The 15,169-nt window shown below is 52.4% G+C and overlaps 1 protein-coding gene across 1 annotated transcript in view; it reads right to left on the minus strand.

Annotated features, from left to right (window-relative positions):
- The window catches only part of SEPTIN12 (septin 12), a 52,802-nt gene extending 37,996 nt beyond the window's left edge, over positions 1 to 14,806 (minus strand). Inside the window, exons 1-2 of the mRNA XM_056866486.1 lie at positions 14,651 to 14,806; positions 136 to 1,488 (exon numbers count right to left, since the gene is read on the minus strand). Of these exons, the coding sequence (XP_056722464.1) occupies positions 136 to 1,488; positions 14,651 to 14,705 (1,408 nt within the window). The 5' untranslated portion in view covers positions 14,706 to 14,806. The remainder of the gene's footprint in view (positions 1 to 135; positions 1,489 to 14,650) is intronic.
- Between the last annotated feature and the right edge of the window lie 363 nt (positions 14,807 to 15,169).

Here is a 15,169-nt window from a genome sequence, read left to right on the forward strand (position 1 = left end):
AAATGCCATCGGTAGAGTGGAAAAAAATGTAGCTCCTATCCCAACCTCATTCTGCACCTCCCCAAACTCCTCCAAAAGTTTAGCTGAGGAGCAGGCCTTCATTTCAGATTTTGCTTTGATTTTATTAGAACCTACCTTCCTTCAACAAGGCCTTCCCTTGCGATCCCTTCTTCTCAGAAGAGGCCTCCAGAGATCTGTTTGCCCATGCGAGGGGATCTTCCTTAGCACAAGAAGCGGGTGCTGTAGTCCGACGTCGGGACCCCTCTTGGCTGGGGATGGAGTCGATCCTCTTAGCCGTGGCGCTGCCGTGTTCTCTTGGGCCGGCTGTGGCTGGGGTCCCTTGAGTAGGCCAGATTGGTGGGGGCCCGAGAAAGGACGGCTGGCAAGCCACTTGCCCTACCTGAGGTGGCGGGACGAGTTGGAAGAGAGTCGCCTGAGGAGAGGATGCCGAACTTGCTGTTCCCAGAAAACGTCCCGAAGAGGGTGATGGGAAACCAGCACCCATGAGAACAGCTCTATCCTCCTTGGTTATCTCTGCCGGTTGCCGGGACAAGCCAGGGCTGGCACTGAGGTTGACGTGGATCTGTGCCCTCGGCAAAGGCTTGGGTGCCGAGTCGGGCACGGGTGCCAGAATGGAGCCCTCGGGCATCTTCTCAATCAAGCCATCCAAGCTGATGGGGAACTTCTGCAACTTGGCCGTCTGCCTGGCGGCCGGGGCAGGAGGGGTCACGTGTGCCAACTGGCCGATCTCCAAGGGTGGGGTGGGGGAATCCTTCGTCGCAAACGTGTTGGTCTTTGACAGAGGGGCAATGCAGTTTTGGTCACCGGAGCTCTGCTTGGCAGCCGGGTCAGTGCTCGGGGTCGGGCAGAGGGCGGGGTCTTCGGCAATGTGCAGGTCAAGTGATGGCAACGAGCCGCGATTGGGGGTCGCCCTGGAGACTGGCTGGACGGGCAGGTCTGCCTCAGTGTGGAAGACGCTGCCGTGCGAGAAGAACTTCTTCAGCGTGGGACTGGGGAGCTGGGAGACTCCGATGCCAGGGGACTCGGACGGCGGGGTGGCGTTCGGAAGGCCTTTGACGGGCGTCGGGCACTCCAAGCTGGAGGAAGAGCTGTGGAGGCTCTCGTTGTCGCTGCCCGGCCCCAAGGACGAGGAGAACCCATTGGGGTTCAGGCGGGTTTGGAATGAGGAGACCCGGGTGAGGTGGCTCCCGTTGGCCCGAGCCAGGTGGACGGTGCCTCGGTTGAACGAGAGACTGCTGCTGATCCTGGTCTTGAGGACGGGGCTCTGAGCCGGGCTGGGGTCGGAGCTGAGGCTGAGGAGGGACTGGTAGCCGGGCTGGATGGGGCCGCCCCCTCGCCTCCCTTCCCCGTTGCCGGCAGCTAGGATGACGCCGGGCAGGCTGGGACCGAGAGGGGACCGGGGCGGGGAGGAAGGAGAGAATGCCGGGACGTCTTCCGCATCTTCCATATCAAACGACCTCTTTAGGGCTGTAGAAGAAAGCGGAGGAACAAAGAAAGAATAGGGTTAGAATTAGAAAAACGTGGGTTCAAATAAACCCTGCGTAATTCCAAGGCTGATAAAGCAAACCTAGAGGCAAGACTGAACAAAAGACATTTATTTAATTCATCTACTTCATTTATAGCCCGCCCTTCTCACTAGGACTTAAGAAAATGTATTCCAGCAGAAGCTTTCATGAGTCAGAGCTCACTTCATCAGGTGCGCCGTAGCGCAAGTCCATCCGGCCGATTTATATACTCCACAGAAATGTGAGGTGGAGGGGATGTTACAAAGAGAGATCGGCATGAAGCCGGATCCAGTTGAAAAAGTAATCAGCAAGTGTGTGAGACACTCTCAAGATAGGCAAAACACAAAACCTTATGCAGAATGAATAGTTACCTTCCAATGGCTGACAAGCAACAGGAGGTGGGGGGAGTGATGCCATGGTGGCAGCATGACATCACTTCTAGTGATAGGGCTGCCAACCTCCAGGTACTAGCTGGAGATCTCCTGCTATTACAACTGATCTCCAGCTGACAGAGATCAGTTCACCTGGAGGAAATGGCCGCTTTGGCCATTGGACTCTATGGCATTGAAGTCCCTCCCCTCCCCAAACCCCGCCTTCCTCAGGGTCTGCCCAAAAAAACCTCCCGCCGGTGGCGAAGAGGGACCTGGCAACCCTATTTAGTGAATATCCGGAAGTGGCATCACGTCACCCAGTGCTGCTCTAGCATTTGGTCGAAACTCTATGGTTACCATGCAGATATTTGCTAGAAGTTATATTGTGCCGCTGACACGGTGCCATTTTTTAAAAAAAACTGTGGGAGGGGCCGTGGCTCAGTTTAACAGCATCTGCTTGGCATGCAGAAGATCCCAGGTTCAATCCCCAGCATTTCCAGTAAGAAGGAGGTGATGAAAGGAGTAGGAACCCTCTTGGAATGCCGCTTGTACGAGGAACTTCGATCAAGTTATATCTCTCCCCTTTTAACATATCGATCTAATGCCTCTGTGTCTGACATAATGCCTTTTTTTTACCAAGTGACAGGGATCCCAAGGCTACGTTGTCAGTGGCAGGATTTGCTTCAGTCCTTATATCCCTCAAACATTAGATATATGCTGCTCAAGATCAGTGGATCAAGGAGCTTCTAAGGGAGAAAGGGGAGGGAAGGGAAGGGTGTCAGCGAGGGCATCCAGTCGGGCACTGAAGTCTGACAAAGGGAAGGGAAGGAAAGGGAAGGGAAGGGAGGAGTAAGAAGTGATGAGAAAGACTCTGGAGATCCTTCTTCAAGATGAAGGCGACATCGCAGAGCCGGCTGTAGTGGACGAGAAACACCAGGATAGAGGGTTGGTCTGCAGTAGAACAGCCAGGTTTCGAGTCCAGTAGCACCACCAAGATTTTCGGGGTATAAGCTTTCGAGCGTCAAAAGCTCCGTTCATCAGATCTGACAAAAGGGAGCTTTGATTCTCGAAAGGGTATGCCTCAAAAATCTTGTTTCTATGGCGCTACTGAACTCGAATCTAGCAGGGGAAACCCGGGGGATTCTCTAAAGGGTGCGGATGGGTTTACACCGCTGGAATCCGCCACTGTGGAAGGCCCCTTTCGAAACCTTTGAGGGTGGTAGCTCAAAGCAAGCGTCTCTTTTCCTGTTTTGGAATTGGGTGCAAAAAAAAAAAAAATGGGGAAGAAAGGAAGACACCGCTTGGCTCGCACTCCCTGCCTCCGCAGAAGGGAGGTTTTTTTGTTGGCGGCTCCCCCTGGGGAAACCAGAGTCGGCTCTTGGATCTGCTCCTGAGGCCTCCAATCTCCCACATCTAATTGTTTGGCGTGTTTTATCTCTTGGAGATACGGTATCCATGTCATCTGCTTCAAACGGTTCCCCCTGGGGGGGGGGGGACGGGGACGGGACAAAACAGTAACCACTTTATCCCCCTCCAGCCGCGGAGTGTAAAGGGATCCCTCCGGAGGCATCCCCGAGTAATCGGATCCTGCCCCCTGGACCGCTTTCCCCCTCCCTCCGCGCCTGCTACAGTTTAACCGGGGCTTCGAGGGCGAAGGAAAGTTCGTGAGAGAGGAGAGGCCAGGAATGCAGGTTGGGACGGGCTCAGGGTTCTGGCTCATCCATCTATCTAACCGCCCTACTCCCACTCCACTCCGCCCTCCCGTCTAAATCCTCTTTCCCCCCTAAAATTAATCTTCAGGGTTGCGAAGATAAGGACGACCACTTTCTCCCACCCCGTACTTCTGCTCTTGGCCTTACAAGGAAAGCGTGGGTTTCGAGCCGTGCCAGAGAATGAGCTGCGTGCTTCCAGAGTATTGTTCAATTAACTCTATAAGACTGTAAGACTCCAGTAATGACCCCCCCCCCCGGTCTCCTTTTCCTGCAAATTATTCCACATTATTCAGATTCTAGCAAGGGTGCCAGAAGCAGACAGCAAGAAAGAGCAAAGCACACTGCTCCAGATACACTTACAGCAGGCAAAGGAAAGGATAGGAAATCTATCCATATATTGCTCAAACAAGTGAGCTAAGCTGCGCAGTAAAAAGAGAAGCAAACTGCACAGGGGTCCCCAGCACAGAGCCAGTGGGCAACCATACCCCCTGCCAATGGATTTCTTGGTGCCCGTTGGCTTTTACCTCCATTTAACTGAAGTAGTGGGTGTTCACTGAAGTGGGAGGGGCTGTGGCTCAGTGGTAGAGCATCTGCTTGGCATGCAGAAGGCCCCAGGTTCAATCCCCGGCATCTCCACTTAAAGGGACTAGGCAAGTAGGTGGTATATGAAAGGCCTCTGCCTGAGACCCCGAAGAGCCGCTGCCGGTCTGTGTAGACAGTACTGACTTTGATGGACCGAGGGTCTGGTTCAGTAGAAAGCAGCTTCGTGTGTTCATGTGTTCAGAAGAACCCGCTGTGCCTGCAGGGAGCACCCGCTCCTCCATGGTAAGAGGGTGCTGTGGCTCGCAACCGCCCAAGATTTTCTGGTGTGGGCTCAAGTACCCCCGGCAGCCATTTCGTGGTGGTGCCCACAGTCGGCTCTCAAAATCCCAGAAGTGCCCACAGGCTGGGGCTCCTCAAATAGCCTCTAACCGGATAACTGGGCTTAAGAGATGGTCCAAACTCCAGATGATCCAAACTCTGTCGGGCACAAATGGCACCTTACATTTTCTTTTCCCAGTCATTGCGCTGGATCTTTTTCTTTCGCGTTTCCAAATGTAACTATCGGGGTCGCTTTGCCAAGGGGGAGAACAGCGTGGCAGGAGAGAGGGGATTTTGGACCTTCCCTCCGGCCTTTTGCCCCACTCAAAAAGGTACCCCTAAAGCTGCTGGCACTAGCCCAAGGTCACCCAGCAGGCTTCATGTGGAGGAGCGGGGAAACCAACCTGGTTCACCAGATTAGCCTCTGCCGTGCATGTGGAGGAGTGGGGAATCAAACCCAGTTCTCCGGATCAGAGTCCACCGCTCCAAACCACAGCTCTTAACCACTACACCAATGGTGTCAGCGGGAACTATGGCTCCTATGGGCGCTACATTGGGATCCCTGCGCTAGACATTTCCCTGGGGCAGTGCTTGAAAAGCCTCAACAGGCTGGCGGTGTCCAGAGATGCCAGCAGCCATCACTCGACCCCAGTGACACCTCTGAAACATGATGCTTTGAAATCGCCTTCTGCCCAGGCCGACCAAACTCCATGTGAGGCTGGGATGGGAATGCTGCCGGACGGTTTTAGACAGAAGGTGTGCATGTCAGGAGCCTAAAGGTCGGTATGAGAAAACAGGATCAAAGTGTAATCATTAAGCCATCAAAGGAGGACCCTTGGAGTAAAAATCACGGCACTTTCCCACTGGAAAGTAGAGACCTTGGCAACGTTCGCCCTGCAGCTCGGTTCAGACGTGATCCCAAAGTTTAATTGAAAGTCACCTTTGTAATCCACCTTCAAGCACATTGTGGAGAGGTGGGAGAGCAACATTTTAAAGAAATAAAATAAACGTATAACTAGTGTGAGCACGACTGTCTGAACGCAGGTCATTCCACTAGTAATGGTTAGCTTTTTTTTGGGGGGGGGGTTGCCATCAAGGCATAGCTGACTTATGGCAACCCTGTAGGGTTTCAAGGCAAGAGACGTTCAGAGGTGGCAAAGTTTCCAGAAGAGAAGGAGGAAGAGGAAGAGGAGCAGGAAGAAGAAGAAGAAGAAGAAGAGGAGGAGGAAGAAGAGTTGCTTTTTATATGCCGACTTCCTCTTACCATTTAAGGGAGACTCAAACTGGCTTACAATCACCTTCCCTTCCCCTCCCCACAACAGACACCCTGTGAGGTAGGTGGGGCTGAGAGAGCTGTGACTAGCCCAAGGTCACCCAGCTGGCTTTGTGTGGAGGAGTGGGGAAACAAATCCAGTTTGCCAGATTAGCCTCCGCCACTCATGTGGAGGAGTGGGGAATCGAACCCGGCTCTCCAAATCAGACTCCACCGCTCCAAACCACCGCTCTTAACCGCTACACCACGCTGGCTACAATATATTTTTTTGCAGCCTACCACGTAGGCTTCTGATTCCTGATACGCTTTTGGGCGTGAAGCTCTCTGTATTCCTGCCCTAGAGAATGCCCCTTTTAATGACCACCCCCTGGGTTAACTGTTGGAGGGATTTAAGAGCTAACAGGTTTGTGATGGTCAAAGAGATACAGGGAGGTGTTGCTGGGTTTTTTTTGCAACCGATTCTTTCCCTGTGGCTCTTGGGAGATGAAAGTGGATCTCCCGAGTAGCTAGAAAACAAGATGAGATTACACCTGGAAGGAAGGACTTAGAAGAGACGTTTCCTAGGGAAACCAAACAGGCAGGAGAATCTGTCCCAACAAGCTTCCTCTCGTCCAATTACCACTCGTGGGCCTGGAATGCGTGCCGCCCCCCACCTGGAAGCCACCGACTGTGCCGGGGACAGAAAGGGGCAAGCGAGATTCTCCGATTCCATCACACCTGCCTCGCGTTGAAATTTTCTCTGGTTTCCTCCCTCGTTGCCTAACTAAACTTAACTTTGCTCAAAACAAACAGGCGCCAGAAGGCAAAGCAAGCAAAGCACCCCCTCCGACAGATATTAGCGGATCGTGACCTAAGAAGCGCAACGAACGTTTGCACAGCTCGCCTGCCTGCTCACCTGGAGACGATTCTTGCTTTGCCACAGGTTGAACGGGCGAGTGGCTATTTATAAACCTAGACTACGGTGTGCACAGTGGCTTCAAACAGCCGGCCAGATGCTGCTGGGGTTAGAGAATCTCGGGCACTGAATCACATAAAACAGAGATTGTTAGGATTTGTTGGAAAAACGAAGCGTCTCTTTGCCCCCCCTCCTCTTCCTCAAGAACAAAGAGCCGTGCGCTGTCTAATGGCTGACCTCCACTGAAAAATACTGACCGGCACAATTCTCTTGCCCCAGTGGCATTTCTTCACTGTCAAAGGAGACTCCCCTGAGATAAAGTTTTAGAGATAACGAATTGGGTCGTGTTGCAGGTGTAGAAGAGGGCCCTCGTAATCTTGTTCTGGTCTCTTTTGATATCCACAGGGAGTCGATCAAGCGGACCTCGAGCTTATGGCCCAGGCACAGGTGGGCAGGTGGAAAAGGTCAAGGACATAAGGGAGCAGAAGGCGTGATTTCGGCAAACTTCTCTCTCTCAGAGCGGCTGGACAGAGGAGACAATGTTGTCTCCAGAGTTCCAGTCACCTGCCCCAAATGCGATTTGACCCTGCACAGACCTGGAAGGGCTGCGGCGGATGTGATGTTGAATCTCTCTTCAGCTATTACCGATGTCACCCGCTGCCCAGCCACTCTGGGATCAAGCTTGGGGTTTACATGGTGCTTTCCAAGCGCCCAAAGCAGGGGAGGCTCTGCCATTAAAACAAGCTGAGCTGTGGTCCCAGTAAGGGCCGCACAAACTGTTCCCAACCTGAGATGATGCCTGTTGTCATTTCCAGTGTCACAGCCAATGGCTCCTGGGGTTGGGCCAGCCCTGCTGGCTTCGTATGTAGGAGTGGGAAAACAAATCCAGGCATGTGCATAGGTTGTAAAATCTATTCCCAATTACTCAAACATCTGGTCAGATAGGTTCTAGTTGTAATACTGGTTAGTATATGTCTCTCATAGACTATGTGTGCAGGTATCAACCTAGTAAAGCAGACCAATTTTAAAACCTATGCACATGCCTGGTTGGGTTTGAACTGTTTGTATATGTATTTATTAATTTATTTCTGTAAATGTGTGCAGACTTAACAAGGGTTTTAATTAACTACTGATGAAGGCCCTATAGGCCGAAACGCGATTGGTATGTGGTTACAGTTATCAACCTCAGGAAATGCCATTGAGCTATTTTAATGTTTTTAAATAATTTTAACCTTTAGAGCTTCTAATAAATTATATTTTCAGTATTTATTTCCCCCCACCCAACCTTGGGTACCTCATTTCCCCAGATAACTCCATCTCTCTCTGGCCAATGCCCTGGCTTTGTTTTAAATATCTCATGGGAGAATCTGTCCTCAATGGGCCCTTTGAATCTCTCCCTGTTTGCTCGCATGATAAGCACACAGAAGAAGTCAACTCTGCATATCAATTACAGGTATCAAATATTCATTGAATTTAGCAATCACTGGATCTGGAGTAAAAGGTTGGACATCCATTTCACTGAGGGAAATGTGTAGAGCAAAATCATTCCATGGTGAACACAAGCAAGTCTCCTCTCAGCCAGAACCAGTTTTGCCCGGTCCGGGACGTTGCCCCTACCTTGAGACCCTTCCTGTTTCTTCCCCTCTCTCTGCCAGCTCCTTCCCTTTCCCCCTCCCGAGCCCAAAAGTGTCCATCACAGACGGTATCATTTACAGCCTCGCCCCAGGGCTGAACGAGGAATTCATTCCTGCCCTCTGCCCCTCGTGCCCTCAGAGGTGCAACCCCCAGCAACTCCGCTGCTGACCCCTGAACTAGGCAGAGCGGCCGACACCCGGCCCTCCATCACTGTCAGCTGGGAATCCAAGCCTGGCCCAAGGGGAAGAAGGGATGCTCGCAGCTGGACAGACCCAACAAGACACCCTTTCCACCTGCAGCTCCAGCAATAAGGCTGTTGACAAAACAGATTTTTAAATTAAACCGCAGGCTGGCTTTTAAAGCCAACCGTTCCATTCAGATCAGTAGCGCCACGTCTTTACTAAGGTGAACTTTGAAAGAAAGGCACAAGAACAGACTCGCCACTTAAAGCATTTCCAGACCCCGCTGCCGCCACCAGTATGAAGAGTCTTGGCAAGTGTTGTATTCCTAGTCTCAGCTGCAAAATGGCAGGGGGTGCTCGATTAGGACCATGGAGACTTGAGTTCAAATCCATACACCCTGTCACGAAGCTCACTGGGGGAGCTTGGGCCGCCCCCTCCTCTCCCACCCTAATCTACCTCGCATGGCTGTTGCGGAGGTCAGATAAGATAATGCTGCATGCATCATCCAGAGCTCCTTGGCAGAACGAGGGAATGCCAACAAAGGAAATAAAAACAAGCTGGCTTGTTGCCAGTTTTAGCGGTCGCTGAAGCATACATAGCATGTTGGCAAAACCTTGGTTTAAGTTGCCCAGTGATGCCAAAAGACTGGCAGCATGGGTTCACACTTCCAAGGTACAGCCTCAAGTACCCGGGGATGGCCAAGAGGGATTGCATGAAGAAGAAGTGGGGGGGGGGGGAAAGGAACAGCCTAGCCATTTTTTTCTCTGTGCTCTCCTTCACCCCAGGGACATAAACAGAGAACATGACCATGGATCCACAGATACGCTTTGGCTACCATTTCAGCAATCGAAGCGGGACGATCCGGCCGTACAAAAATGGCCACGACCCCAAACAGACGCCGCCCTCCCTCCTCCGCCACCAGAAGCGAGTCCTGGTTTTTGCCTCACTGCGACCCAACCTTGCCGGCGCAACCCAGGAGCATTCCAATTCCTCCTCTCGCCCGCCAGCCGAAAGGTGAACGTCCATAATTACAGAGGGTGCGCGCATTCCTCGGTGTGCAATAAGAGAATGCCCGCCCTCCCCTTCCTTGCTCACCTTTGGCTCCCTTGAAAACTGTTCCCACCGCCAATTTACGGCAGCCCAGAAAGAGGGGAGAAAGGCAATCCGACCCACCTCTGCCAACAGGGGCTCCCCACTTCCCAGAAACTTAGGAGACAACGCATCCATGTTCTAGCCTGCTTCCTGAGAAGGGAGAGGAAGCCATAAGGACACTCAACACTTCTATGCACGGTCGTGGGTACGCCATGACTTTGCTGGAAGGACGGCTGCAAGAGCAGGAGGAGGCGAGAATGGAGTTCTCCCAGAATATCTGCTTTCATTTGAGTGGGGAAAGGGGGAAAAAAGAGACAGGTTTCTACTCCTCCTGGCCATGAAGATCTTATTGAACTTGTGTGTTTCGGAGGGTAGTCGTCCCTGCCTGCCGTAGGGCAGCTAGATTCAGGTCCAGTAGCACCTTAAGGGGCCAACAAGCCATTTGGGGTAGAAGCTTTCGAGAGTCAAAGCAGATGAAGGGAGCTTATATGTAAAGATGCCAGCTTATATATCTCAAAAGCTTATATGTCAGATGGGAGATGGGGTGGGTGGGTAGAGCTGCCAGATCCAGGTTGGGAAAGTCCTTGAGATTTGGGGATGGAGCCTGGGGAGGACAGGGACCTCAGTGGGGTACAAGGCCACCCTCCCAAGCAGCCATTCCCTCCAGGGGGACTGATCTCTGCAGTCTGGAGATGAGCTGTAATTCCGGGGGGGGGGGGTCCCTAGGTCCCACCTGGAGGTTGGCATCCCTACCTGCTCCCTGGGAGCCTTTAACTGGAGACAAAAGCTGGGAACTTCGGCATGAAAAGCTGAGGCTCTGCCACCCAGCTGCGGCCTTCAGGTCCAGCAACCTCGTGGAATCCCCTTTCGATAGGGTTGCCAGGTCCCTCTTCGCCACCAGTGGGAGGTTTTTGGGGTGGAGCCTGAGGAGGGTGGGGTTTGGAGAGGGGAGGGACTTCAATGCCATAGAGTCCAATGGCCAAAGCGGCCCATTTTCTCCAGGGGAACTGATCTATGTCGGCTGGAGATCAGCTGTAATAGCAGGAGATCTCCAGCTAGTACCTGGAAGTTGGGACCCTACCTTTTGACATGTTCCACCAAACAATGCCTGCAGTGGGTCTGCCCCCACCCCCAGCACAGACTTTGGGCCCCGCTCTCAGAAAGAGGCTTGTTCTCTGCCTTTGCTGGGTAGGGCAGTTCCCTGGAAACCCCAGCACGGCCCCAGCCTGGCCTGCAAGGGTCTCCGCCAGCATGTCTCTCTCGCCCTGCACCAAAACTTTCCTTAATTACAATCTGTGAAATGCTGAAGTGGAGATCCTGCCACACCAACAGCTGGTCATTGAAAGCTCCCCCCCCCTCTCTCTCTCTCCCCCCCTTCCTGTCTTCACAGAGACAAGCTGGCGATTGTCAGCGCTCCACCCCACCCCGCCCCCTGTGGCTGCCTCCTTTTGCTCTTGCAGCCTCTCCCGGATAAAGCTATACTTTAATGCTATGGTGGGGCTGGAGGAACTACCTGCATTGCAGCCCAACGTGTGTCCAGACAGCTGCTCTCCCAAGTGGCCCCCTGCCAAAGCCGCCAGTTTCCCTAGCTGCTGACAAGCCAGCCCGGGCTTAGCGGGAAACCCCTCTGCTCGTCCCAGTAAGCTCTCATCTCCCTGCAACCTTTCCACCTTCCATGAGCAAAACGTCCGCCCTGCCAGAGAGCACGGGAGCATGGACTCGTGGAGCTGCCTTCTACTGAATCAGACCCGTGGTCCATCCAAGTCAATACTGTCTACTCAGACTGGGGGCAGCTCTCCAGGGTCTCAGGCAGGGGTCTTTCACATCACCTACTTGTCTGGTCCCTTTAACTGGAGATGCTGGGGATTGAACATGGGATGCTTCTGCATGCCAAGAATACTCTACCACTGAGCCACACCCCTCCCCACAAAGCCAATAAGTGGGACAGTTTTAATATATATTGAGCTTGTCCACTTTTCTCCCCTATGGGGACTCAAGAGTGGCTTAAAATTATTCTTCTCTTTTCCATTTTACCTTCACAACAACCCAGTATGGTACATTAGGCCACCCAGCAAGCTTTTCATGGCAGACTGGGGATTCAAACCAGGGTCTCCCAGATCCTAGTCCAACACTCTAACCGCTACACCACACCAGCTCTCCTTTTTAAGAACGCACACCGAAGCAGGTCAAACATCCAACAAGTTCAAAATCCTGCCCACCTCCTCTCTGCAGTGACACTGGGGCTGGGAAACCGGGCGTGAAGGTGAGAGCTTTCCCCGGCTGTTTTCTCCCCACCGAGAGGGTGGTATGCAAAGGTACATTGCCTCCGAACCTGGAGGTTCTATTAATTCTCAAGACAGCATGCTGAGAGCGTCCCTACTGCTCCTTGCAAGCCATGTGGGAACTCCGCTACACCTGCCCGTTTGTCCCATCAGGCATGGAAGAAGAGGAAGAGGAAGAGGAAAAAGAAGAGTTGGTTTTTATATGCCGACTTTCTCTACCACTTAAGGAAGAATCAAACTGGCTTACAATCGCCTTCCCTTCCCCTCCCCACAACAAACATCCTGTGAAGTAGGGGGGGCTGAGAGGAAGAGGAAGAAGAAGAAGAGTTGGTTTTTATAGGCCCATTTTCATTTATACTTTTTTTTTTTAATTCCCATGAGCTGCTTTGGAAGCCGGTGTTGCCTGTATAAGCGTGCTGAAAAGGTAACCAAGCCTCAGGTGTTCCAGTGGGGCTTGCCTCTATAGACCTCTATAGCAAAGGTGTTTGTTCGCTTTCACACTACAGAGCACAGAGCCCCCTTGGCTTAAAGCAAGAAGGCTGATTCCCCTTAGTCAGACAAGGACTGGTGAGAAGGAGAACTTTTGAGAGAAACATATACTTTGACCCAGAGGTAGGCCAAAGGCACTGAGAAAGCTCCGCGGGGGGTGCCATTTCAGAGTGCAGGCAGGGAGACTGAATGCCGAACTCCTCCCCACCAATGTAGAAGATGGCCTGCAGGTAGAAAGTGAGCGTCTCTGGTGCTAGGCAAACGTGGCTCAGTTTCCATGTGCAGGGAGTTTGCCAACAGGCAGAACTGCAACCTTAGGCAACTGTCCCGCTCATGGAAATCTAGCCTGCCGGCGGGAGATGTTTCAACCTGACATTTGCCTTGAGATGCTTGTTTTCTGCATGCAGGGAATCTTCAACGTGGCTCACGGGGGAGAAATTCCGGGTGGATTGCACCCTGCCAATGTGTTTGGGAAGACACCGTTTTGGCATTACTGGGGTGGAGGGGAGGGGAGAGAATTCTGCAGTTTGAGTCTCCAGAGCCTACCGGAGCCAGGAGAGAGATGACTGCATTTTGTTAGGAATGGTAAAAGAAAGGGTATGTGTGTCATTTTGAGTTCACTTCACACCACGACGGCCACCTCCAATCCCACCTTTAAAAGTACACATTCAAAGGGCCCTTGGCGTACCGAAAGACCCCCCACCCCTCACACCACTTACACAAACAGATTAAAGTACACAGAGCCACACAGGTACAGTAGAAACGCTCCTTCCTATCTGTCCCTGCGCACCACCCCACTATATACACACACGGCAGGGTGGCAGATTTGAGGCCTCCTGTGTGGCCTTGGACACACCCAAAGCGAAGGGTCCCACGCTGATAAAAGCGGTGATCTAATCGGAGACGGAATCTACTTGAGATTAGCATCTTGGACTTATCGTTCACAGGCTGGGTTCTGCAGAGGAGCCGGGCTAGCGTGGCACTTTCCGGCAGCCCTGTGGAGCCTTCCGCCACCTCAAAGGAGCTGGCGGAAGGCTGTGCCGCTAGCGGAGCTCACCCACGGGATTCGGCCCCTATGTTAGCCATGGATCGTATGAACCGATAATTAAGTATGAAAAGCTAAATCCCGTTCTCCGACTGGAGCACCTTGGCCCGGATCTCTCTCGTCGCACAGCCTTTATTCCGAAAACGTCCACTGCTTCACAGCGAAGAAGAGAGCTTTGACTCTGGAAAGCTTACACCCTGAAACTCTGGTTGTTTCAGGGTCTTTCTAGAGCCTTCTTTTTAGCTAGAATGCAAACCCCTCTATGGTTATACAGGGTAGGATTTTGAACATACCATACCCAGACAGGACCTGTCCTTGCTCTTCTGGCTCTGTTGATTCATTAGCTCACGCCCTCTTGGAATACCGCTTTTATGAGGAACTTCGATCACATTATATCTCTCCCCTTTTAACATATCAATCTAATGCCTCTGTGTCTGACATAATGCCTTTTTTATTAAGTGACAGGGATTCCAAGGCTACGTTGTCAGTGGCAAGATTTATTTCAGTCCTTATATCCCTCAAACGTTAAATTTATGCTGCTCAAGATCAATGGATCAAGGCGCTACGAAGGGAGAAACTCTGGTTGGTCTCTGAGGTGCCAACCAGATGCCAATCTAGCTCCTTTACTGCAGACCAACACGGGCAACACTCTGAAACTGTCTTTGCTCCTTTGCATAATCTGTGCTGATTTTTGCAAGCCAGGGGAGGGACCCTAAGGCCGTTGGGGCCCTGCAGTCCCACAACCATTAGAAGCCCCTTTCAGAACTCCTGGATTCCTCATGCCTTCCTCACAGACTGTCAAACGTATCTGTGCCTCTGTGAGGACTAGAAACTTGTGCATCCGTGAGGACTAGAAATTTGCCCTTGGAGCATCATAGGGACTTGAATCCAGTGCCCATTTCCACAGGCCCCATGCTCAGCCCCTGACGTGAGTTTCCAGGCAGGGGTCCTCCACGTTCCTCTTTGTTTAGAAACCGAGCAGGCAAATCGACCCCTTTTATCCTGGAAACACAGGCTCCAGCGTGTCGGGAGTTCATTAATTTCTCAGATCCAAGGCTACAGGCTGACGCAGCCCATCCACCCTGTAAGGTCTGGGTGTCTCTCCTTCATGTCAAAGTTTGTACAAGAGCCACCCCTTCCCTATGGCGCTGAGCCCAGGCCTGTTTAGCAAGGCGCTGGGCGCCTTTTAAACGAGAAGTGAAGCAAATCGCATGCGGAGAAGCGACAGCGACTCATGGGGGGGAAGGGAAACTTGCCCCTCCAAAAGCCCAATGCCCATTTGCTCACCTTCAAAGTCAGAGAGAATCCCGTCCAGATGTTCCTTGACAGACAGCTGGGACATCTTGGCTGGGGGAGGGGCTGCCCTTCGGGACCAGGGGGTCGGGTGGGGTGGCTCAGCTTAGCGTTGCCAGATCTGCTTCCCTCTCTCTGGATCTTCAGTTGCTTCTGCAGAAAGAAAGAAAAAGAACAGGGGTGGGATGGGATCAGGATGTGAACAAAGGAGCAAAAACAAAGCCCCCCAAAAGTTTTATTTCTCCCCCTCCTCTTTAAAAAGTCACGGTGGCACCCGCCCTCACCTCCAGCCCCTGTGCTTCTGCCTGGAGAGGAGGAAAGAGACTGGCTTCCCTTCCTCTCCCCCCCCCCCACCATAAACAACAAGAAACCCCCCACTCCCCCAGCTAAGCCCTTGCAAGAATCACATTGGCTGAACCGGCTTGCCTGTCCTTTCCTTGTGGGGAAAGAGGAGACAAGGGGAGGAGAGAGAAAGTGGAGAAGAGAGAGGGAGGGGACAGGGTGGGGTAGGGG

This window comes from Euleptes europaea, chromosome 21 (genome assembly GCF_029931775.1).
Source record: "Euleptes europaea isolate rEulEur1 chromosome 21, rEulEur1.hap1, whole genome shotgun sequence".
Lineage (NCBI taxonomy): Eukaryota > Metazoa > Chordata > Lepidosauria > Squamata > Sphaerodactylidae > Euleptes > Euleptes europaea.